The 25,229-nt window shown below is 51.8% G+C and overlaps 1 protein-coding gene across 2 annotated transcripts in view; it reads right to left on the bottom strand.

Moving 5' to 3' along the window:
- Positions 1–3,646: 3,646 nt before the first annotated feature.
- The window catches only part of WFDC1 (WAP four-disulfide core domain 1), a 70,111-nt gene continuing 48,528 nt past the window's right edge, over positions 3,647–25,229 (bottom strand). For both annotated transcript variants that reach the window (XM_060289468.1, XM_030863189.3), the window contains 6 exons: positions 16,639–16,822; positions 12,592–12,675; positions 11,352–11,492; positions 6,977–7,018; positions 5,741–5,813; positions 3,647–4,051 (listed from right to left, as the gene is read on the bottom strand). In XM_060289468.1, the coding sequence (XP_060145451.1) occupies positions 5,755–5,813; positions 6,977–7,018; positions 11,352–11,492; positions 12,592–12,675; positions 16,639–16,822 (510 nt within the window). In that variant the 3' untranslated portion in view covers positions 3,647–4,051; positions 5,741–5,754. The remainder of the gene's footprint in view (positions 4,052–5,740; positions 5,814–6,976; positions 7,019–11,351; positions 11,493–12,591; positions 12,676–16,638; positions 16,823–25,229) is intronic.

The raw sequence follows: 25,229 nt of genomic DNA, 5'->3' as shown, positions 1-25,229 counted from the left end.
AACAACAGTAGCAGCGATCGCTTATAGGAGCCGAGCTGCGAGCCAGACACTGTTCTGAGAACTGCACACATTCCAACACTTTTACTTCTCATCATCACCCCCTTTTGCAGATGGGGACACCGAGGCACAGTGACTAACTTGTGCAAGGTCACACACCAGCGAGTGGCGGTGCCGGGACTCGAACCCCATCAGCCTGGCACCAAATCAGTGCCCCCACCCGCTCCTCCTGTCTCTCCTGGCGGCCCTCTTCGCCGCAGCTGCTCGGCCGGGATCCTGTCATTGCCAGCAGCACAGCGGACCTCTAGCCCCTGAGGGTCCTTCAACTCCGGTCCACTGCACTGTCTGCCTTCCTTCTGCCTCTTCACCCTGAGGACCCAGGACAGGCCTTTCCGGGTTTCCCACCTGTTTTTACAACTCTCATCTCCTTCATCCTGCAGCAGGTATGGCAGGCGTCATCCCGTTCCATCGTGGTAGAAACTGAGTCTCAGAGAGGCTAAGCTCTGTGTCCAGGGGCACACAGCTGCGACCACCACTGGAACCCGGCTCCAAGTCCAGAGGTCTCTCACGTCCTGGACAACAGGACCTCTGCTCACACTTTAGCTCAGGTGAGCAGCCCTGTCATCTCGTTTCCAAATCAATCAAGTCCAAGGAAGGGCTGTGCCAGCTCCCAAGGAGACGGTGCTCTGGGCTCAAAGCCAAGAAACACAGCTGAGCTCCGGGTACACACCCCAGTGCCTGCAATCACCCATTCACCTGTGTGTCTTCCTCCAGAATGAGGACCCAGGGCAGGGACATAAGGGGGAAAGCCGGTGAGGGCAGGGTGGAGGTTCCACCAGGAAGGGGGCTTGCAAGCCCACCCCTGGGGCTGCGTGATGGAGGGGCAGAGCCCTGGAGTCAGGAGGCGGTGGTTCCAATTCCCACTAGACCATAAACGCCATGCAGGCAGGGACCGTTTCTGTGCTGTTCCCCTCTGTGTCTCAGATGGAAACTAAGACAGGCAGCATATATCATAATAACCCAAGCAGAACATTATATATAATGAAAAGATAAAAGGCACTGCCAACTAAGCTGCTATGATGCCTTCACCTTTCTATTGTAAACTTAGTAAAGACCTCTTTCAGATTTATTTAGACATAGATTGTAATCATGCCTCATTCTTGTGCATACATCAGAAAGAAAATGTTAAGTGACACACATGGGATAAGGTCTTTCCTAGAAGGTCATCGTGCTTGGATCCAACCTTTCCGAATCACTTTTTCACTCAGAGTTGCCAGGGTCCGAGTTTTTCTGCCAACGCGGCCTCTGAATCCCCAAGATTCTGATGACGCAGGATTTCCCAGAAGGCGGTTCCTTGGTTTTTCCTGGAAGTTTCCACTGGGTTGCTTACACCCAGCCTGCATGTTTAAACGTGCTCACGTGCAGGCAATGACGCCTGGTGGTCACGACTAGGACACTCCCAGCTTCGGGGACGTGGAAAGGTGAAAAAAAAGTGCATCTTGCATTCGCCAAGAAAAGGTGGTTCGTGCTTGGTAAATATTTCTTGATAGATGGAATGTATGAATGAGTGAATGAGTACCCGATGAGTGAGTGGGAAAGTTAATTAATTACCCTGAACCTAAGGGAAATGCACCAATGAAACTTACTGATGGATGAAGTAAGATAATTAGAGTCTCGGTATTTGGGCTTAAACAGAGGCGCTCAGCTGGGGGCCCATGGACTCTGGGGCTAAGGTAATAATAATAAAGAATGATAACCATACCCGCTGACTGCTCTCTATACACCATCTCTCATAATCCTCCCCGGCAACTCTGAAAGGCAGTTACCCTTATCGTACCCATTTCACAGAGGAAGAAACTGAGGCTCAGCGAGGGGAAGTGCCTTGCCCAGGATCAGAACCCAGGTTGACCAGCCTCTGCTCTCTCCACCCCATCTAGTGGACAGCCCCCCAGAAGTGGGGGTGAGCTCCGCCCTGTCCCCAGGGCCCTCTGCAGATCCGTACAGCGGCAGTGTCCCCTTCTGGGCCTCCACGGCTGGAGGGAATGTGCTTGATGGGTCCCTGGAGACCGAGCTGTGAGCAGGTCAGACCAGTTTGGAACCCAGACCACTTCCGGGCTGTGTGACTTTGGGTGAGTCCTTTCAGATTTCTGACACCCAAGTCTCTGCTGGTTGTAATTGTTTACCCCTGCCACGTATGGCCAGCCACGAAGGGGACAGTCCCTTAGACCTCTGGTCCTCGGCCCTGACGGTCTGGCTGTTCATCCCCGCCACCTCCCCGGGAGGGAGCTTCAGCCAACTGCAGGCTCAGGTCCCGTCCAGACCAGTGAGATGGACCCTCCAGCACAGACAGATGGGGCGCTGGGGATTTCATGGGTGACCCACAGTGTGACCCCTGAAATCATGTGTATAAATTCCACAACATGCCTGGAATGGATTGACATAAACCTCAGCATCTGAGATGGAAACCAGATTTGTCTCTGGTCGGACCTGCCATTCTTGGATAAAGGCGTCTTCCTTTTCCATCAGCGGGAAGGTCAAAACCTCCCCCAGCCAGTGTGACAAAGGCACACTTTACACAACTTTGACATGAATCGCTTGACTGTTTTTCTCTCACATGTTCCATACACAAAAACAAAGCAACCATCAAAATAATTCTTGAGCAATGTGAACGCACGGACTCTCAGAAACGACCAGAAAAAGGCCCATCGGTCATCAGTCTCCACTTTAAATTGCACTTGGCGTGTTTTCCAAGAGAGTCTGGATGGTATCTGGAGAAAAAGTGTGGATGTGTGGGCCGGGGGAGGACCGTGAGGGGCGGGGCAGGGGTGAGGAGACATGCTTGTTTTTAAAATACGGGCACTCAGGAGCCTCCGCACAAGCCCATCTTGGAATTTGAAAGGTCAAGCCCTGCCCAATGATTGATCATCGATCCCTATCGGTCACCAGTGGGGCTGTGTTACATGCCCAGTGAACTGAATCATTTCCCCCAAAAGCCGGTGGATGTGTGTGTCCGTTTGCATTGTGTAACAGATGCCCCCAGGGCTCTGCCCGTGTCCTCTTGGGTCCCCTCCCTGGCAGGGGGTGGGCTGCCCCTGGAATTGACAACTGCTCCTCCAAGGGACAGCCCTCACCCCACCGCTGAGCGGGGCTCGGCTCCCTTGCCTTCTCAAGGGGCCAGCGCCACAGTGGGACTCAAACCCACTTACATCATTTGCAAAATGAACATGCGGGCCCCTTGTGAGCACCTGTATTGGTGCCGCCCCTGGAGCTGGTCCTGGTGGGACACAGGCCGCCTCTGGGACCCCCACGGGATCTTGCCTCGGGACCGTCTTACATCACCTGGTAGGACCTCTTCTCTTCCTGTCCCACTGCCCCACCCCTCTGCTAGTTCTTCCCAGGAACCTTCCTAATGAACCCAATCCTCCTCCCTCTGCTTCAGAGGGACCCACACTGACACGGTACACGTGTGGCCCAGACAGTGTGGGGGTCCAGAAGCAGAGCTGAGCTGAAACCTCATCCCAGTCACACCCGCCTACCTCCCACTCCCAGGACCCTACGGCGTCAGCACCTCCGATTTAAGATCATCAGGTGGTGGACTCTATGAATCACGCGTAAGTAGGTAAGTTCATTTCCATTTTATGATGAGCAAACGTATCTTGAGGACATTTGGGATGGGGACATGCCTCCAAGAGCCAAACCCGGAAGAAATCTGTACCAGCCAAGACACTGACATCTGTCTTAGAAAGGGGCTTCACACAGCTCACAGAGGCAGTGACTTCCCACGGTAGATCTGGGGAGCTGCAAGGTCAAGGGGACTGCTAGGTAGGCCTCGTTTCCAGGACAATAAAACAGGGACCCGGAACAGGCGAGTGGCTCCCACGAAGTCACCCTGCCAGGTGGGGCCACCCAGGGGTTGAGAGCCAGGGGTCCTGTCTCCAAGCATCTCTGGGGTCATGCTCTGTTGAGCTGGGCATGACCTCTGGGGGTCAAATCATTGTTTACCCAACGGTTTCTGAGGCTTAGCAGAAAGTGGAGGAATGTTCTTCCAGGTTGGCTGCAAGGGAAGCAAAGAGGGAATGAATATGAACCGCTGCTTGGGTTCGTATGAACCCAAGAACGTGGGGTCAAAAGTGTGTCATCTACTTCCTCCACACCCACCAGAAACACCAGAAAGATGCCAGTTTCCAATAAGACTAAATTCTTAACTCACTGCTAAGTCTCTCTAGGCTCCATCTTCCTCTTCCCTTCCTACCTGATTCTGTGGGGATCTTTCTTACAACCTTGGTTGCACGAGAATCTTTTTGCCAGTTTCCAGTTTGTTTTCAGTGAGCGGTGCTCCACGTGGAGATGTAGTTTTGATGCATTCATTGCGGGGGATGGGCCTGTGTCCTCCGCCGCCGCCATCTTGTCTCCCCTCCTATCTTACTTAGTTCCTAACGCATCCCTCCCTGTCACTCCCATTTTACAGATGAGGAGACTGAGGCTTGGAGAGTGGAAGTCATTTGCCTAAGGTCACCTTGTGGTGGAGCCGGCTGGTTCTTAAGAGCCATCCCAAATCATCTCTCACTGTCCCTTTCTTTCCCACTGGCCCCAGCACGTTCCTGTGTAAGGTTCACAGACTCAGGTGGGTCAGACCCACTCCGAGAACTGTTCCTGTCATCATTAGGTAATAGATGTGTTGGCGTCAATCCCCGTGGACTCTAGACTTTCCTGCAGGACTCACACCTGAGTATTCTGAATCTCAAACCTGATGTTTGCCTTTCAAGGGCACTGCGGTGGGTGGGGGAATCATCCCCTTTCAAGGGCTTTTGTTTACCATGCACAGACTTGAGCTATCACAGCGCTGGGTGGGTGTTCAGGTTTTCCTGGCCAAGACCCCTGGACCTTTGCGTCCACCTGCATCTCACCTTGAAGAGCATCTGAGAGCAGAGCCTGTGCCTTCCTTACCTGGTCGCCTCTGATGCCAGCCTTCCCCACCATCATTCTGTTCCCACCCCAGTGGCCTCCCTGGGGTTCCTCAAACCAAGATCTTTCCTGCCTCGGGACCTCTGCCCTTCCCGCTCCGCCTGCCTGGGAGCCCATGTCAGATCTTGGCTCAGATATCGTGGCTCTGCTCACAGCGGCCTTCCTTCCCCGCCCGGATCTGAAGCCGCTCCCTCCTCGCCTGGCTACCCCGCATCACATCACCTGTCTGTCCAGCTTCCTTCACGACACTATTGCAGTCTGGGCCTTTCTTGCTGGTTTACTGGTTGCCCAGTTTAGTCTCCTACTAGGATGTAAGCCCCCGAGAGCAGGAGCCCTGATTCATCCGCGGCGTCCCCCCAGCACCACGCCTGCATGCTGGAGGTTTCCACGAATGACTGCTGAACCTCTGGGCACCCGGCTCGTGCCTGAGAGTTGGCCCCGGATAGCACCGCGTGGCAGAGGGAGGGAGACAGAGGGACCAACTTCATGGGACACAGGAGGGCTCGTCTGTCTGTTCACAGAGGCATGACGGCAAAGGAACGTGTAAGTTACAATCTAGTCTGGTCCTTGGATGTAGGGCTATAGAAACTTCCATTTCTGAGCAGGCCCAGAGCTCTCATATGTTCACTTTGAAATTAGAAGGGAATTTTCAAATTCTCCCCGTAGGTAAAGCCCTACTCTCGCCCTCCCACTGTTCAACTTCGTGATGAAAGCTACCTCGGACACCTGGCTGCCCAAAGCCACCCGCTGTCGCTGACCCATCCCGCCTCCCACTTACCCACTGCCGTCGCTTTACTGAAAGTGCTTCTGCCGTCCTTTCCCGTGCTCTGCCACATTTTTGAAGCCACCCTCTGCGAAAGGAAGTGGGCTCTGTCAGGGAAGGTGTGTTTATTCCTGCTCAGATGCTCACGGCTCACCGGCCAAACCAAGTCCAAACACCTCAGCCTGGCCCGGCGCCCTGGCCCTGCCCCTCTCCTCCCCCAAAGAGGTCCCCCAGTCCCCACCTGCAGCTGCTCCCCCAGCCCGTATGGTCTGCCCTCAACTCCTGCCATTTCCCACCCCAGCCCCATGCTCACGACGCACTCCGGCTGCTGTGATGGCCAAGTTCATCCTACCTCAGGATTTCCACATCTGCTGTCCCTCTGCCCGCTATTTCTTATTCTCGACACTGGGCTTCAATATCCCCTCCTCAGGAAGCCTTCCTTGACATCCTAGTCTAAGGTGTCCTTTTTTTTCTTTTTTTTTTTTTTTGCGGTACGCGGGCCTCTCACTGTTGCGGCCTCTCCCGTTGCGGAGCACAGGCTCCGGACGCGCAGGCTCAGCGGCCACGGCTCACGGGCCCCGCCGCTCCGCGGCATGTGGGATCTTCCCGGACCGGGGCACGAACCCGTGTCCCCTGCATCGGCAGACGGACTCTCACCCACTGCGCCACCAGGGAAGCCCTGTGTACTGTCAATTCTTTAAAAAGATATGGTGGATGAATGGAAGAATGGATGGATCGATGGACAGCTGGATGGATGACTGGCTGGAGGGATGGTGTCAACCATATTTTCTAATTCTTCAATGAAAGTAGGAGGAACTTTTGCACGTCTAGTCCCAGGTTCTGATGTTTAGCGTGAAGCTGTGTTTGCTGTAAGCCCCTCTTGCCCACCATCAGACAACAGGGCTTCTACCTTATTTCCCAATCTAATTCCCATTTTGTCTGCTATGAGCCATCCCTGAGCTGCTGCCTCAGTCCCAGCCTGCAGCCTGGAATGGCTCCTGCCCACGTGGAGGACCACACAGGTTAGAGGAGAGATTTTTCACAACAGAAGCATCTTGGCATCCTAGCACCTTACCCCCAACATGCCATCTGACAGCATAAAATCAACCACGGAGAATACAGTCATTTTCCTTCATAGCAGCGTCAAACCGTAGTTCTCAGAACAGTCCGTTGGGTTTCTTTTCTTCACCCCAGAAATGCCCACTGCCCTTTTTAGTACCCTCCGCAAAGTACGAACGGTTCTTCTCTTACCTGGATATTCTTTGTAAAATTTGTGTCGTAAGAATCGCCCATCTGGAAAAGAAGTGAGAGGATTAAACTCCTTTCGGGGAGTTTATAAGGCCAAAACTTAGAAATTATTTGTGTTTTCCACTCTCATTCTCTCACAGGTGTCCGGTGGAATTTTCCAGAAGCTACAGTGGCGTGTGACACTGCGGCTGATTAAATGCAGAAGCAGAACGACCCAGTCCCCACTGTTGGTTGTCATCAACCACCTCCTTCCTCAGGCCCAGCCCTGTCGCATCAGTAAAACATCTTCTGGTGGGAGTTGGGGAAACTTCACGTGGGAGAGCGGAGAAGTCTGGCCAGATCACGCAGACGTTGCACGTGGCAACGCGTCTATCGGTAAACGCCCCCCTCCCCCCTGTGCATCGTCTCCTCTGACCGCTGTAAGGTTAATAAATCACATTTGTGCCCTTGAAACTAATATTCTACGCCAGTCATAGCTCCATCAAAATCATGTTTATGTACGCAGGGGCATTTTGTTTCCTTCTCTTCTGTGGCTATCCTAACAGTCATCAGGGTGTCCAGGACCAGCAGTGACGTTTACTGTACAAGGCGACAGAACCAACGGCTGACCCGCACCCTCGGGCAGAGAGCTTATCAGCAAGCTCAACGACTACCATTTACCACAATTTTTCCATTTACGGCTATTTCCTGAAGCAAACGGCAAAATTCTTCCAGGCCGGAGGCTCTCGGAAACATTCCTGCTCCTCCCTTCTCCCTGGGGGTGAATTATGGCCCCTGATGCCATGGGCAGGAGACGGTGGTCTGTGCGGAGCCGGACCCCTTCCTCACACCAGATGTGTTTACCAGAGGTGTCACTTTTACAAAATAAACCAATGGATTTGAGCCCCTGCTCTGGGCTGTGCCACCCTGTTGTCCTTCCCAGGCAGCATCCAGTGAAGTCACTTTGTCAGAGGGAAGAGTCGGGGGGGGGGCTCATCTCCCACATCTCAGTCTTGGATGGTCAGTATCGGAGCAGCATGGAACCCACTCAGAAGATGCACGAGGTGGGGATAAATTAGGAGGTTGGGACTGACATGTACACACGACTATGTCTAAAACAGATAACCAACCAGGACCTACTGTGTAGCACAAGGAACTCTACTCAATATCTTATAATAACCTCTACGGGAAAACAACCTGAAAAGGAACAGATATATATATGTGTGTGCGTATATCTGAATCACTGTGTTGTACACCTGAAACTAACGTGACGTTGGAAATCAATTCTACTTCAATAAAGTAAAATAAAATAAAATAAAAAGATGCACTGAGGACCCCGACCCTGCTCTCTGAGAAATCAGATTACTGCCTGTGTTGATGTTCATTTTCCTCTCAAGAAAGACATGAACTCCTCAGACGTCAGGGTCCAGGCTGAACTCACAGCGGTCCTTGGCCCCCTGTAGCAGCCAGCTCTCAGCAGAGACCTGCATCTTAGGCGTGGGCAGGAGATCTGTAACTTATTCTCAGATAGTCCCCAAAAGTAACTATGTGGATTTATATATAGAGAGAGTGCAGGGTTGGGGGAGAGGCAGAGAGAGCACGATAAAGGAAAGAGTATTTAACAATTGATGAATTAGGGTGGAGGCTCCAAGGTACTCTCCTTGCCGCTTTTCTGTAAGTCAGAAATTACTTCAGTTCTTCCCTGGTGGCGCAGTGCTTAAGAACCTGCCTGCCAATGCAGGGAACACGGGTTCGAGCTCTGATCTGGGAAGATCCCACATGCCGTGGAGCACCTAAGCCCGTGCGCCACAACTACTGAGCCCGTGCTCTAGAGCCCGCGAGCCACAACGACTGAGCCCACGTGCCACAACTACTGAAGCCCACACGCCTAGAGCCCGTGCTCCACAACAAGAGAAGCCACTGCAATGAGAAGCCTGTGCACCACTACGAAGACCCAACGCAACCAAAAAATTTTAAAAAATTAAAAAAAGAAATGACCTCAAATATGCAGTTTTTTAAACACTTAAAATCCGAGGCTTCTTGTTTGGTTACCCTGGGACAAGAGTGCTCCTCTATTCCCAGAGACCATTGCTCCAAGGGAAGTTGTTGGAATTTAAGATGTTTCCAAACTCCTGTACAATTACCAATAATTACTGCTAAGTGACAGCCCTCTGGGGACAAGGCTAGGGGAAATTTCAATTACATTTCTATCTAGAAGGCTCCGATCATTCCTATGGGTGGGGGAGGCCACACACCCATGGGCTTTGGAGCAGGTGGCCAGGCTTGGAATTCTCACTCTGCTCCCTGGTAGGTGTATGCATTGTCTGGGCACGTTTCTGATCTCCAGCCCTCCCTCTTCCGGAAGACAGGTGACGGCTGCGCACATTGGTTGGGGACCTACTATGCGTCAGGCGCTGCCCTAAGCACTTTATAAGTGTTCTCTCATTCAAGCTTCATCACTACCCCAAGAAGCAATTACTATCGTGACCCTCACTGCTCCATTTTACAGATGAAGAAACTGAGGCTAAGAAAGCTTAGGTTAGCTGCCCAAGGTCACCCAGGAAGAACGCCGCAGCATTTGAACCCATTTCAGTGGCCTGCAGTCTTAATCCCACTCGACACTGCTCCTGGTCATACTTCTGCCTTTGCAGGCTCGCACTGAAGCTTAGGGGAGCGCCCACAAGGGCCTCAGTCAACCCTGGGTGTCATCGGTACAGCCACCTGGCTGTCTCTTTGTTTATCTCCACCCTTGAAGTGGGTCCTTTTTGAACTGGTTTGGTCCCTCGAGAACGGGTTTGAACCTGTCTGGCTTACTCTGGTCTTGGAGGTCATATAACTGAATGAGTGAGATCAGGAGATGAGAAAGGCCACATAATTCCAGGCCTTTCCAGTTATAAAAATGACATTTCGGTTCAGAGGACTCCTGACTAACCCCCACCATCCCCAGCTCTTTTGGAAAAAGCTGCTCCTTCCAGCGGGTTCCTACAGGCTGGCCTGTTCTTGGGGTTGTATGTCCGAAGGACGGCGTATCCCGTCCACCTGCGTACTCCGTCCACTGTGGTGTCTACAGACAGCAGTGGTGCCAACAGAAGGGATTCGGTTCTGTGCTTGCGAAACTACAGACATGGTTTATTTACATGGATTAACTCACTGGCTCCTCAAAGAGTCCATGAAGTAGCTTAACTACTATTAGCCCTGTTTACAGATAAGGAAAGCGAGGCCTGAAAAGGTTGGGCGATTTGCCACACACAGCAGTAAGGGGCCAAGTGGCCACTGGAACCCTGGCTGTCTGGCTGGAGAACCTACTCATAACCCTAAATAGCAAGTGGAATGTAGGAGAAATCTCAGATTCCTGGTTGGTTCCAATCCTTTTATAAGTAATTCTTTTCAAAGCTCAGAATTCCAGGAACCAGGATTCCTGAGACAGTTCCATGTCTCCTAATTTTATTACTTGCAATGACGCTGACGCTAAATGCATGACAGATTTAACATCTATGTCTTTCTTGAAACGCCTCAGAGAAATAAATTCTCAAATGAGGAAAAAGAAATGCTTTGCCAGATAGCGCATGTGATGGGTTCTCTGGGCCGGTAAGGTCGCTGTGATTATCCTCGATTTTGACCGAGGTGCTATCCTCAGCTATTAGGACTAAGAGATGCTGAAGTGGGGACGTGGGCCCTGGAGGGTATGGTCTCAAAGTTCCAATAAGCTCAACTTTGACATGGTTACCCTCCATCTCCCTGGAGTTCCCGATTCTTCGTTTGCCACACATTTCTGGCAAATTCCATGCCTAGCCTCTCCACCTTACACCTTGCATGAGGCAGGAGTGGCTTTTAGGTACCCTCAGCAGTCCCTCCTCTGCCGTCCTTGCCCCCCTGGGGAAAAGTATGCAAACTAAAGCCCCACTATTCAGGCCCTTCACTGAACTATTTATTGCCTTGTCTCCAAAGACAAATACTAATTAAGTCACACTGAACAGTCCTAGCAGAGAGAAGTTACGGGTTCTCAGACAATTCAAATTCTGTGCAGTTTAAAAGGGACAGATAGATAGATACAAATTATCCACCTTTTACTGAGCACCTTTAGTCTCTGCTCTGGCATCACACGTATGATTTCAATTAATCCCCATAACCCAGCATGAAGTGGCCCCATTTTACAGATAAGAAAACCGAGGCTCAGAGATTTGAAACAACTGACCCCAAGGTCAGCCAGGCAGGAGGTGGCCGAGCTGGGGTTTGCCCGCATCCTGCTCACATGAGGAGGGAGAAGGTGCAGAGGAGCAGGGCAGAGAGGGGACAGGAGGAGGGCGTGGCCAGGCTCAGGGGCGGGGGCTTCCTTTGGGACGGGTCTCCCGTGGGGGGTTCCGGGGAGAGTGGGGTGGGGCTCGGTGTCCACACTCACCTGCCGGCCGGCGCTGCTTGACACACTGCCCGCTGTTGGGGATGCCCTCAGCCAGGTCACCCGGGCTCAGGATGTGGCACTCATAGCCTGAGGGGCAGAGGAGTGGCTCGGCCCCGTCCTCTGTGGTGCTGCAGGCCTCTGCTGCGGGGGACACACACGCGGGGGGCTCAGGGGTGGCCCCTATGGGGGCAGGGGGGCCGCCTCTCATCGGCACCCCAGATTGCACGCTGTGCCTGGCGTCTCTGCACACACACATGCACACGGGGGCAGCCCAGAGTCACATGATCCCAAACACGCCCTCGCATGCATGCGTCGTGACATGCATACTGGGTTGGCCAAAAAGTTCGTTCGGTTAGCGAATGCGTTGTTCCAGAAAAGTTCTTTGTGAAAATGAAAAACGTCAATTTTTACTTAAAACCGAGCGAACTTTTTGGCCAACCCACTACATGTATGTTCATCCCCACACAGTGAAACACACGTGCTCGTGCTTATAATCACACGTACATACATGTTTACCCACCAAGATCCTATACACACACATATCACATACACACATTTTCGCCGTCCCACAAGTCCTAACACACGTATACACACACACACAAAGCCATATCCACACCCACGTTCACACGCACACAAATCCTGCACACACACACACACACCCCTACAGTCGCACACATCTGCACGAACACGGATGCACAAGTTCTCAGACACACGGCCACAAGCACAGCCAGCTGGCTTCACGCACAGCCGCACACCCTGACAGCCACGGTCACGCACTCGGATGTACGTAGGGTCACAAGCACAGCTGCACAAACGCAAAGGTGCTCCCGCACAGCCGCACCCCCACAGTGGTCCAGGCCCCTGGGCCTCCTGCCATTCCTTTCAGAAACTGTTCTCCACGCACCCCGGAAGGAGGCCTCGTCAGCAGGGAACAGTGAACCCCTTATGGTGACTTGAGGGATCTGAAAACCCCAAGCCCCCTCCCTCTGAATTCTCCACCCAGGGAGGAGGCCCCGTTGCCAGGGACAGTCAAACCCCACACTGTTCTGCGGATTCTGAGAGCCTGGCCAAGCCCCAGCCACCCCCTTCCGTGTCGGGGTGGGGAGGGTCCAAGCGGGCCAGGTATTAGAGGACAGGCAGCCTGCCGGAGCAGAGGCTGACCCTGGTTCTCAGTTTTCTGGGGGCACTGAGAAGGGGGGACCCTGGCTCTGCTGTCGGTTGGGCATCGCCCTGCAGGTACCTTGCAATGCCTCCTCAGGGCCGTCCAGGAGCCAGCCGTTGCCCCCAAGCCATCGAGGTTTCGGCTGCACTAGCCAGTCTAAAACTGACAAGATGATAGATGGTGAAATCGAGGCCCTCCTCAGGCAGCTGAGAAATGCCCCAGCCTCTGGGGATGGGGAGCCTACATCTCGTGATGAAACACAGAGCCTCCCCGCAGGAGAAACAACTCGGTTCCCCAGCAAAAGTTCATCCCTTCCTTTTAGTAACAGAACTCCTGAGTTTCGGCTAGGCACTGGCTGGCCAAGCTGGAGACTACGTTTCCCAGCCTCCCATGCAGCAAGGTGTGCCACGTGACTGAGTTCTGGCCAATTGGATATGAGCAGAAGTAACCACGCCACATCCCAGCTTTCACTGGTATGGTTACCTGTCGGCTCCCCTCCCTCTCTCTTTCCAGCTTCCTGCAGACTGGGAGCCACCACGTGGAGCAACGAGACAGAGGGAACCTGGGTCCCTGGGTGACTGGAGCGGAGCCACCTGCCTGTCATGGACCACCTGTCGACTCCGGCCTTTTAACCGAGGGAGAAGTAAATGTCTAATAGGTTGGGCCCCTGAGTTTGTGGGTCTTTTTGTTACAGCATCATGGCCTGTTCTCTAACCAACACATTTTTAACAGGAAGAGTGACCATGTAGTAGACTGGACGGTCTTCAAAACCCCAAACAGGGATTGAAAACCCAAATGCCTCTGGAGACAGATAGGTAACATAAAGGAGGACGGTAGGCTGGGTAGGATCACGGCCAACAGGAGAGTGTTCCTGCCTCACTGGGTCAGCGGCTGGTCAGCTCTGGCCAGCTGTTCCCAGAACTTCTGGGTGGTTTTTGTGTGTGTGTGTTTTTAAACTTTAGGTCTATATTTTAAAAAATATAAACTCTTGGTTTTAAATGTTGGCAAATAATTTTTTTTAATTTTAAGTACTTTGGAGATTAAATAAAACTGGTCTGGGATCACAATCGTTTATGACCTCTGCTTTAGTCTGACTCCAAAATAAAGAGATTGATGTGCTGTCCAGTGCCTTTGAAAGTACCTAGATAGGGATTGGTAAAAATACCAGTTAGCTCTTTCTTTAAAAGAGCACAATATGGTTATAAGAAGGTTGCTCTCAGTGTGGAAAGGGGAACAGCAGAACCAGCAGTTTACAACTTCCACACGAGAGGGGTGAGATGTGGTTCCAGAGCCTCTATTTCCAATCTCCTGGTTCTTCCCTCCTTTTCCCCACTGCCTCGGACTTAATGTCAGAAAATGTATTTTCAATGTTATTTTTTACTAAACAGGAAATGTATTAATTTTTCCTGTACAGGGAAACGTACACATTTTGCTATACTTTTTGGAATACTGAAATTGGTCCAGGTCTCCCATCAATATGCAGGCCCTAAAGGCCTGGAGGCCCAGGGTCTCGCCTCTCTACTCCCCAACTAGAACTTCCTGGGGTCACCTGCTAAATAAACTCCCCTCACTCAAGACCTTATCTCGGGGTCTGCTTTGGAGGAGACCCACAGGCTGCCTGCAAGGAAGTGTGTAAGCTGCTTAGAACAGGGCCCGGTGCATTTCAAGTCATGTTAGATGTGCGGTTCTCAATCTGGAGCGATTGTGCCCCCGCCCCGAGGAAACATCTAGTGAAGTCTAGAGATATTTTTGGTTGTCCCAGTGTGGGGTGGGGCCACCACTGCCACCTAGTGGGTGGAGGCCAGGGATGCTGCTCAAAATCTACACTGCCCAGGTCAGCGCCCCACCGCCCACCCCAACTAGAATTACCCAAGCCCAAACGTCAAGAGTGCCGAGGGCGAGGAACCTTGTTCTAGATATTATTATCGTAATTCTTATTATGGCTAATATTTTGTCGGCTCTTCCCGTTGGCCAGTGAAAGCTAGGCCTTCATTGCTTCATCTGTTCTTCATCGAGTACCTTTTATGAGTCCAGAGACTATTTCAGGTAGTGGGGATACAGCAGTGAATGAAACAAACCAAACCTCCTGCCTCATGGGGCTGACCTTCAAGTCAGGGGAATGGTCAGGAAACAAATGAAACACAATATTCTAGACTGGGCTATAAAGAAAGCTTAAGCCAGAAGGCAGTTAGCAATGGCCAGAGGAAAGATTACCATTTAGAGAGGGAAATTTCCCTGAGAAAGTAACCACCTCTGCCTGAGATCTGAAGGAGGTGAGGAAGTGAGCTGTGTGGCTGTCTGGGGGAAGGATGTTCTGGGCTGTGAGGGATCCCACAAATGAGCCTGGGGCCCCGTAACCCTACACTCAGAGCCTAAGGCAGTGGACACTTCTCCACAGTCAGAAGACTAAATGGAAATGCCAGCTCTGCCTGCTGTGTGACTTTGGGCAACGTACTCAGCTTCTCTGAGCTCCCGTGTCTTCAGCTGTAAAACAGGGCTGATAGTGGTCTCTCCACCCCGTGGGACTGTGTGAGCATTAAATGAGATGGTGTAAGGAAAGGCTATTTGGAATGTCATGGACAGTTGTACAGTTTGTGCACTGCTCAGAAGCACCTGTTCTAGGCAGCAAGTAAGGCTGGAGTTCCTATGCCCTGTCTCAGTCCAAAGGAAGGGGCACCTTTTTGACTTGTCCAACCAGATGGGCATACTTTTACGTGCTTCCTCCAAGAGGAAGGGGTGCTATTTTGTCTTTCTCATAAGAGGCCCTGTAGGAGCCAGCGTGGCCATGAGGCAGTGCTCAAAGGCAGCACAGACTGTAATTATGAGCATTATTAAGGGTGCCGAGTCCCTTGTCGTCGCTGTGACCTCACCCCAAAGAGAACTGAGTGTGTTCGTTCTTACCTTGGCCTTGAGGAGGGGGTAGTAATGAAGGCCCGGGGGACCACAGCCTCTGGCCGAAAGTGCAGTCCTAACAGGCTGCAGTCCTCCAAAGGCTCAGCCCCTGGAGGCTGGGAGCGGAGGAAACTTCTAGGGCACCTTTTCTCCACTCAGCTGCCCATAATCAGCCCCACCCTGTATTCCCCCCAGGCTCCCTTCCCTCCCCTCCCAAACCTCTCCAGAAGGGATCTGAAACTCCTTCGCTCCACAGATGAACCCCTGAGGCCTGTGTCTCCCAAAGAGATTCCCGGTTCAGATGCAACAAACATCCTACTGCTTCTCTGCTCCTAGCCGGAGGCGGGGCTGAGCACTTCCGGATGCGGCACTCCGCGTGACCTGCACATTCTCCTTTCAGCTCTGCTTTACAAGTGGGGGTTTAAGTTGGTGACCAGCTAGCCAGTGGATTTGATTGAACCCAGGAGTCTGCATGCCCACCTGGATCACTAAGGTGTCAGGTCTCCATCTCAAATACCCCCAGGGCCAGGCGTCATGAGTGAAGTGGGCCTTGTGGGGTCCCTGGAAACCTGGAGGCCGCCCCCGTTGCCCTCTAGGGGCACCTGAGGCTCCAGCAGATGGTGGCCTAGGGAATGCGGTCCAGTATTTTTAAGAAAAGCTGGAGGACTTCCGTGGTGGCGCAGTGCTTAAGAATCCGCCTGCCAATGCAGGGCACAGGACCCCTGGTCCGGGAAGATCGCACAGGAGGCGGAGCAACCAAGCCCACGCCCTAGAGACCCTGTTCCACAACGAGAGAAGGCACCGCAGTGAGAAGCCGGCGCACAGCAAGAAGAGTAGCCCCCCGCTCGCCGCAACTAGAGAAAGCCCGCGCGCAGCAAGGAAGACCCAACGCAGCCAAAAATAAATAAAATTAAAAAAAAAATTTTTAAAAGAAAGGCTGGAAATCTGGATTTTTTATGAGAAATCTCCCCCATCTTCATAAGAGGGGTATTTTCCTTTTAACGGGCGGCCCATGGACTGCAGTTCTCTGCCCGCAGTGGCGAGCCCCGCATACAGCAGGCGCTCAGTGCATGCAGCTGGACGCTTGCTCCAGGAGCGCTATGCTCCCATCTCACAGGGCGGCCCGCCCAGGTGGTCCAGGTTTAAGCCCAGCTGTTCCTCCAGTCGGGCAGCGCTGGGTAGGACAGTTCCCCGCGCCCCCCCACCCCGTCTCCCCCGGCCTGGAGCACCTACCTGGCGGGGGCGGCACGGCCTCCAAGCAGGCGTAGGCGCAGCCGTTGTAGCAGCAGCGCCGGTGCCGCGGGCACTCAGAGTCAGCCTGGCAGCGCGCCGCCTGGCAGGCGCCGGGGGGCAGCGAGCGCGGGGGCGGCGGGCAGCGGTCGGCTCGCGCCTGTCGGGGACCGCCAGCCTCCTCGGCCTGCGGGAAGAGGGGGCGTTAGCGGGACGGGGCGGGTGCTGTGCGCCGCGGGCGAGTCGCTGGGCCTCTCTGAGCCGCCGCGTCCTCGCGTGATCACAGCACAACCAGCCTCAGCGGGTTGCTCTGAGGATGAAAGGCTGCTGTTTCTCTTTGTAATAGCCCCAAACTGAAATGACTGTAAGCCCATCAGCAGCAAAAAGGAGAAATGAATCTGGATAAGAGCTGTATGTTAAGCGTCCATCCTGATGTTTATATGTATGTATGTACATATATGTATGTATTTACATATAAAATACGGCATATATACGTATACAAACACAATAGATACACACACATTCATATACTTCTTATAATTCATCTGTTTATATAGAGCTTTGAGAATTTACAGATCACACACAAAATGAATAAATTCACCTAGCAAACGGCTTGGATAAACGTCACAGGCATAACACCGAGAAAAAAAAAGAAGTCAGCTCACAAGAGAACATATAGTATGAATCCATCTACAGTTTTCGTTCAAAAACAGGCAAAGCTGATGTCTGGTGTGAGAACAGGAGCGTGGTCCCCTGGTGGGTGGTGACCTGAAGGGGGTCTGGGGTCCCTGGGGGCCGGCCCCGTTCTGCTTCCTGATCTGGGCGCTGGTTCCATGGTGTGTTCGTTTTGTGGGGATTCATGGAGCTGAACTCAGGATTTTCACACTTTCTGGTACTATGTTTCCAGAAAGAGTTAAAAATATGATATCCTGGGCTTCCCTGGTGGCGCAGTGGTTGAGTCCGCCTGCCGATGCAGGGGACACGGGTTCGTGCCCCGGTCTGGGAGGATCCCGCGTGCCGCGAAGCGGCTGGGCCCGTGAGCCATGGCCGCTGAGCCTGCGCGTCCGGAGCCTGTGCTCCGCAGCGGGAGAGGCCACAGCAGTGAGAGGCCCGCGTACCGCAAAAAAAAAAAAAAAAAAAAAAAGATATCCTATTTAACATATAGGAAGTGTGGACGCATTACCAATAAAATAAGCATTTTAGAGGCGGGGTTGGGAGAGTTCCAGTCACACCAGACCCCATCTATGCCGGGAACACTGTTCTGCTTCTGAATATGGAGGTGGGGTGTATGGAGGGCAGGTCTTACACATCCCGACACAGGTGTGCGCACACACACGTGCACACTCACGCACAGAGTTAGATACAGAGTAGGTTCTTTGGGGGAAAACCCACCCCGGCTTGCCCCGCCTCTGGCTTATGCCTGAATCGCTCCACCCATCTAAAATGCTTTACCCACTGATCCCCCGATCTCCCCCAACATATATGTATTGCAAAATCCTGCACCTTGTACTGTCCAAGTAAATAATGCAGACTGCAGACTGGAGTAGCACGCAGCCACTAAACCTGCTGATGAGAGATCCCCAAGAGATGGTGGTTCATGAAGAGAATTAAGATATAGAACAGTTTGTCTGCTCTTCACCTATGTTTTCAAATATTCATATGCACACACATGTAATATGCATATGTTTAACAGGCCTAGAACATCTTTGGAAGGATATACAAGAATACACAGCAGCCGTTGGTCAAAGATTGCCTCTGGAGAGAAGAATTAAGTTCTGAAGCCAAGGGAGAGTTCTCCTTATTGTACACTTTTTTTCCCTTATTGCATGCTCTTTTGCACAGGTTCCAATATATATATATATTGCCATGAACACATTGAGTTTTTTTCAATTTAAAGAAGACAATTAAAAAACTTAAAAGGTAGAAGTACTTAAGAAGAATGATTAAGGACAGGAAAAACCTTATATGTTAGTAAATAAATAAATAAAAGGCAAGCTACACAATGCTATATGCCCTCAAAGGTCAAGGATGTATGAACGTCCTTCCGCCACAGCTATTGCGGTGGCTGCAAACTCCACGCGCTGCTCCCAGCGCCCAGTAGGGGGCGTCGGGTCACAGAGAACAGGTCCCGACCAGACGCATCTGCCGATGCGTGCAATCACAAGGACCAGTGGTTCTCAAACTACCTCCCAGGGACCCCTCCCCCCCACCAGGGGCTAAGACTGGGCGGGGTGGGGGGTGGGGAGGAAACCGTGACCAAGTGGAGCGCGGGAGGGGTGCAGTCTGGGGAGGGTGGGGCTCCTGGCCCTCCCTGCTTCAGCCAGCGAATTCCTTTTTTTTTTTTTAAATAGAAGCAGAGTTGATTTCCGATATTGTGTTAATTTCAGGTGTGCAGCAAAGTGATTCAGTTATACATATATATTTTTTCAGATTATTTTCCATTATAGGTTATTCCAAGATATTGCATATAATTCCGTGCTTTACAGTAGACCCCTGTTGCTTATCTATTTTGTGTATAGTAGTTTGTACCCAGAGAGTTCATCTTTTCTCCCTTATATAAATCATTTAATTTGTGAAAAGGAAAAATGAATACAAAGCCAACATTTGGCGGAAACGAAGCCAAAATAAAGGGGCAATCTTGTAACTCCTGGATCTTCTAACTCCTGGTTCAGCCTTTTTGCCATCCTCTGCTCGGCTGGGTGCCCCAAATTCCTGTATCCTCAGGAATAATTTCCAAGATGCAGGCAGGGCACATAATCCCGCACCATTAACTCAGTTCATTTTCTTAAGAATTAGCAACATCGGACCCACGTTGGGGCCCCGCCATTTGAATCCTAATTGGAGGTGACAGCTGCCCTGGCCTCCTTCGGAGGGTGAGGGAGGATGCCTGTGCATGGCTGGGAATGGACGGCTGGTTTTTCCGCCCAGCCTGTTTTCACATCAAGCCTCATTTATAAAATTTAACAGAACCTGGAGATCAGACGGGAAACGCTTTCCACCCACCTCCAAGGCCTCCCAGGTGGGTGACTTCCTAAGGGCAGCCCTTAACAGGGGCGTTCTCCAGGGAAAATTCAAATGTCGGTTCTCAGAATTTGGAGAAAACAAAAGAGATAAGCGCCTTAGAAGTCAAATGCCCCAGTGATTTATGGTGCTGCCGGAACAACAGATGGTCCTGGGTGATAAAGAACCGATTTCACGGAGGGGCCCAGATTAAAGGATTAAATGTTTTGAAAAATATTTCATGTCATGCAAGGTGATGCTCACAGAGGGTCCTAAACAAAGGATGTTTCCTGGTGTTCTGAGAAAGAACGGACTTTTATAAACGAAATAAACAGATCACCTTCCCAGCCCACGGGGGTTAAAGGTTAAAGGCCAAAGTCCTTGGGCTAAAGGTCAGACCCCAGCTGGCCCCATGCCCCTGCCCCTCCACTTCTCTGGCCTCCCTCCTGTCGTCCCACCACTCTCCCCTCGCTCATTCCTGGCCAGCGCCCTGGCCTGTCTGAGGTCCCACCTCCGGGCCTTTACAGGCTGTGTCTCCCTCCTGAGAGGCCGGGCTGGTTCCAGCCCTCACTTGGTCCAGGTCTCTGCTCACACGCGCCCGTAGCTGATGCTCCCCGTTCCCCTCTGCCTGCCTTACATAGCTCCAAACCTCTGATCACCCTGGGAGGACAGTGTATTGATTCACTGCTCGGTTTACTGTTTTTCTCCCTGCTACAACGTGTCCTCCTAGGGACTCGGTCTTCTTCCCACCTGTGTCCCCAGCACCTACGACCGTGCCTGGTGTAGAGCCGGTGTTCAGTTCGTTTTTGTTGTGGTTGATTGAAAGCTGTGATGCTGAGAATGATGGAGGCGTGACAGTGACGGGCATCTCTTACTGGCGGTCCACCACGTGCCAGGCATCCTCATCCTTCTAGGCGTTTAACAACCTGCGCAATGTCCCTGTGAAGGTGGCTCCGCAGGCCAGGTGGCCTGCACGGATGTGGAGCTGTCCCTTCGTGTTTGTTTAATGCTGTACCTTTCCCCCAGCACCTGTACACGCCTTTGGTCACGTGAGTCCAGGAGGGGCAGGTCCTATTTTATCCACACTCTAAAGACGAGGCCCCCCGAGGCTCAGAGAATTAAAGGTTTGCCCAAGGCCACCGGCGGAGAAGGGTCATATTACACTCCTCCCTCCGGAAGCCAAAATAATGCATCCAGAATATAAGTCTGGGGTCAGTGTTGGAAGGTTTGCTAGGACCCCAAACTCCTCCTCGCCTTGCAGCCTTCCGCACACTGTCCTTTGCACTCAGAACTCTTCCCTCTCCTTGCCCAGCTAATGTCTCCTCTTCCTTTGGGGCGAGAACTTAGGGGTTACATCCCACCTTCAAGTGTACCAAGATGGACGGCGCTGAGGCCGTGACTTCAACAGCCAGGGATTTGAGCTCAGGTGTGGGAATTAGATGAGTCTGGCTTGGACCCCTGTAGCTGTGTCATCATACAGGAAAATGACCTCTCTGAGCCTCCGTCTTCCTCACCTGCGAAATGGGCCCAGAAGTTAAGTGCCCGCTGCGGGGGTTTGCGGAGGCAGCAGATGAGACCACATCTGTGGGTGCTCTGCTCGACGACGCTGATCGCTTGGTTTTATCATTACTTTTATTTTTGGTCTTTCCTGCTTCCTCCCTCCTTCCCACCCTCGATTCACTCACACACTGATGATGCTTTAGGTGTGATGCTGAGGCGGATGCAAAAGAAACCTACGAGCCGGTCCCTGCCCCCAAGGAGTTCAGGATCTAACTGGGGTCTAAAGGTCCGCAAGCAAGAAACCCTCCCGCAGCAGCGCCATCATTTCTAGGGAGGGAGGGGGGGGCGGTGGGGGGAATGGGGGCAAACAACTGGCAGGTTCCTAAGAGGAAGCAGCCGCCCCAGCACTGCTCCCTGAGGGTCCCCTGAGGTAGCATCCATCGCTCCCCTGTAGTTACACCTGCTGACCCCATTGTACAGGTGAGGAAACTGAGGCGCATACTCAGCATATGGGGAAGCGTCAGGGTCGGAACTCGGGCAGGTTGATTCATAATCACTGCAGGGCAGGCAGCATTTATTAAGCTCCCACTGCGTGCCAACGCCGTGCTAGGTCCTCACATACTGAGTTTCACGGAATTCTCAGCATAACCCTCACTGCTATTATTTACCCACTTTACGGATGAGGAAACAGACACAGAAATATTAAAGGCACTTGCCCCAGGTCACACAGCTGGCCAGCAGCAGAGGCAGGATTCAAACCTGGGTCTGTCTGACTCTGGCAACTTCCTGTCCCAGGAGCCTGGATCTGGGGAGCTGCTTCTCAGTCTCGCCTGTGAGATTCTTCCCGTTTTGTCGGCTCGGGGTCCCCCTCTCTCACACGCCCCTGCCTCCTGCCCACCTCTGGACCAGCCCCAGCTCTGGATGTAGTCATGTAACTGCCTCCCCAAGGGATACATTCTGGAAAGAACTCGTCCTGGCCCCCGCTCTCTGCAGCCCCAGCCAGCCCCAGCCCTCCGTTGCCACTCAGCTGAAAACAACACAACAGCATGTCAAATCCCAGCTCACCCCTGACTGACAACGTCCTTCATGAACATCTCAGACAACCCATGATCTCCATCTTTCATTTTCATCCCTGCAAAAGGATGGTACAGCAAGGCTGCTTCAAAGTAGCTGTGAACATACATTTACGGTACAGCTCGGACAAGAATGTCCCAGCGCTATTTGCCTTACTTGGGTAAAGATGGTTCCCTTAAGGTTTTGACCTGGTGGCTATTTTCTTTTTCATACCCTGGGGGGAGTTTTTGGAGGCCTCTGTAGATTTGCAAAGCCATTCCTCTTCTGATATCTTCAGGAAGCAGGTAGGGAAATGCCAATTCTGGGCTGCTTCAGTGGGAAGCCCAATTCCACTAGTCCAAATGCAGGGTCCACTGAAGCAAGTGCCTGGCGGTCCAACCAAAGGAGGCTGGATAAACAAATAACTGCAGATCCACACCTTGGAACACCATGACGTCTTTGAAAAGAGGACGCGGGGGCTTCCCTGCTGGCGCAGTGGTTGAGAGTCCGCCTGCCGATGCAGGGGACGCGGGTTCGTGCCCCGGTCCGGGAAGATCCCACATGCCGCGGAGCGGCTGGGCCCGTGAGCCATGGCCGCTGAGCCTGCGCGCCCGGAGCCTGTTGCTCCGCGGCGGGAGGGGCCGCAGCAGTGGGAGGCCCGTGTACCAAAAAAAAAAAAGAGGACACGGATCTATCATATTAACATATTCACCATATATCGTTCAATGAAAAATGCACGGTACAAAACAATATGAATAATACGCCAGACACAAATTCCACGTAGTGTATGATCACGTTTATATGAAACGTCTAGAATAGGGAAATTTGGGCTTCCCTGGTGGCGCAGTGGTTGAGAGTCCGCCTGCCGGTGCAGGGGACACGAGTTCGAGCCCTGGTCCGGGAGGATCCCACATGCCGCGGAGCGACTGGGCCCGTGAGCCACAACGACTGAGCCTGCGCATCTGGAGCCTGTGCTCCGCAACAAGAGAGGCCGCGATAGTGAGAGGCCCACGCACCGCGATAAAGAGCGTCCCCCGCTCGCCGCAACTGGAGAAAGCCCTCGCACAGAAACGAAGACCCAACACAGCCAAAAATAAATAAATAAATAATAGAATAGGGAAATTTATGGAGACCGGAAGCAGGCTGGTGGTTGCCAGGGGGCGAGGATGGGAAGGGGGGTGGGGAGCAACTGTTTAATAGGTCTGGGTTTTCCTTTTGGGGTGATGGGAAGATTTTGGAACTAGAGAGAGGTGGTGGTTGCACAACACTGTCGATGCACTAAATCCCACTGAATTGTCCCCTGTAACGTGGTCAACTGTATAGTATGTGAATTTCATCTCAATAAACAAATTTTAAACAATATGAACAAAATACCATTAAGAAAACAACGTGTGCCGATCATAACTGCTTCACGAAAAAGTCTAGGCACTCACACATACCAAAATGCCAACAGAGCTCGTGTCTCGGAGAATTTAGAATATTTTTACTTATTTGTGACTTTCTGTATTGTCTGAATGTGGGCAGAGTAAACATCACTGTTTTCATAATCCGGAAAAAAACTGAAACCATTTCCATTTAAGGAGAAAGAATTCAGTCTCCAGAGCTGCCCCAGTTTACCGCATCCCTCCCTCAGCACTCCACCCCCTTCATTCCCCTGCAAGAGCTTTACCCGTCTTTGGAATGTTCCAGAGAGTTAATGGCCTGACCAGCAAATATGCACCCCAGGACCGGTTTGCTTGGTGCAGGAAGAAAGCCAATTTTCTTCTAAGCTTTACTTGCTCTTCCTCTGGAATTCGGATGTCAAAGATCTAAAAATATGTCTCTCCCTGGAACAGAGGGCTTAGCGTTTAGTGTGCATTGAATGCCATTTCCTGACGCCCTGAGACCTCCAGGACACGCTGGGCTCCGGGAGCAAAGTTCGGTGCATGGCTAATGGGATGTCCTCGGAGAGGTACTCAAAAACCCAGGATCTCACGCCAGGACAAGCCATCTCAGTGCATGTCGAGGGCAAGAGTGCACACTTGGCCAGCTCCTCCAGCTGGTGTCCACTGAGCCCTGCTGTGCACCTGGGAGTCTTCTGGAACTTTCCATCCCTGCTCTTCCGCTCTAGAGGGTTTTAATGTAATTTAGCCATTCATTTCACGGTAAATTCATAGTTCCCAGGCCTACCACGTGCCAGGCACTGGCTGCATGTGAGGAGAGCTGACCTAAACCAGAAGACACTGGCCCTGCCTTCACGCGTGGCTCAGCTCCAGGACATGTGACAAACACCAACCCAACACCACACAGAAAGGAAACGAATTGCTTTCTTTCTGTTTATCTGTGAAGGTAGGTAATGAAAAATGAAACAAAGCCAGAGTAAAAAAAAAATTCATGCAGATCATAATAAGGGAGGTAAACGTTATGAAGAAGTCGAGAAGAGGTCTAAACAGGGGATCAGGGAACAGGCCTCTGAGGAGGGGACCATGAAGCTGAGACAAGCCTGACCAGGAGCCCCTCACAGAATCCCTAAGATGTACCTTAGGTTCCCACTGCTTTTTAAAAAACTCACCGTGGTAATTAAAATACATTGGGTTGGCCAAAAAGTCTGTTTGGTTTTAAGCAAAAATAAAAGACACATTTTTCGTTTTCACCAAGAATTTTATTGAACAATATATTCACTAACCAAATGAACTTTTTGGCCAACTCAATATAACATAAAATTTGCCATTTTCACCATTTTTAAGTGTGCAATTCTATGGCACTGATTAAATTCACAGTATTGTGCAACACCTGCCTCTTATCTGTTTCTAAAATATTTACATCACCCCAAACAAATTCTTTTTTCTTTCTAACTGAAGTATAGTTGATTTACAATGTTGTGTTCATTTCCGGAAAACTTCTATTCTCATTAAGCAGTCCCTCCTTCACCCTCACGCCCTCAGCCCCTGGCAACGTCTAATCTGCTTTCTGTCCCTATGAACGTGCCTTTTCTGGACATCTCGTACAGACAGCACAGGCTACGTGGCCTTCTCTGACTGGCATCTTTCACTGAGCATGAT

The sequence above is a fragment of the Globicephala melas genome, chromosome 19 (assembly GCF_963455315.2).
Source record: "Globicephala melas chromosome 19, mGloMel1.2, whole genome shotgun sequence".
Classification (NCBI taxonomy): Eukaryota; Metazoa; Chordata; class Mammalia; order Artiodactyla; family Delphinidae; genus Globicephala; species Globicephala melas.
This window is presented reverse-complemented; position numbering and strand designations above follow the sequence as displayed.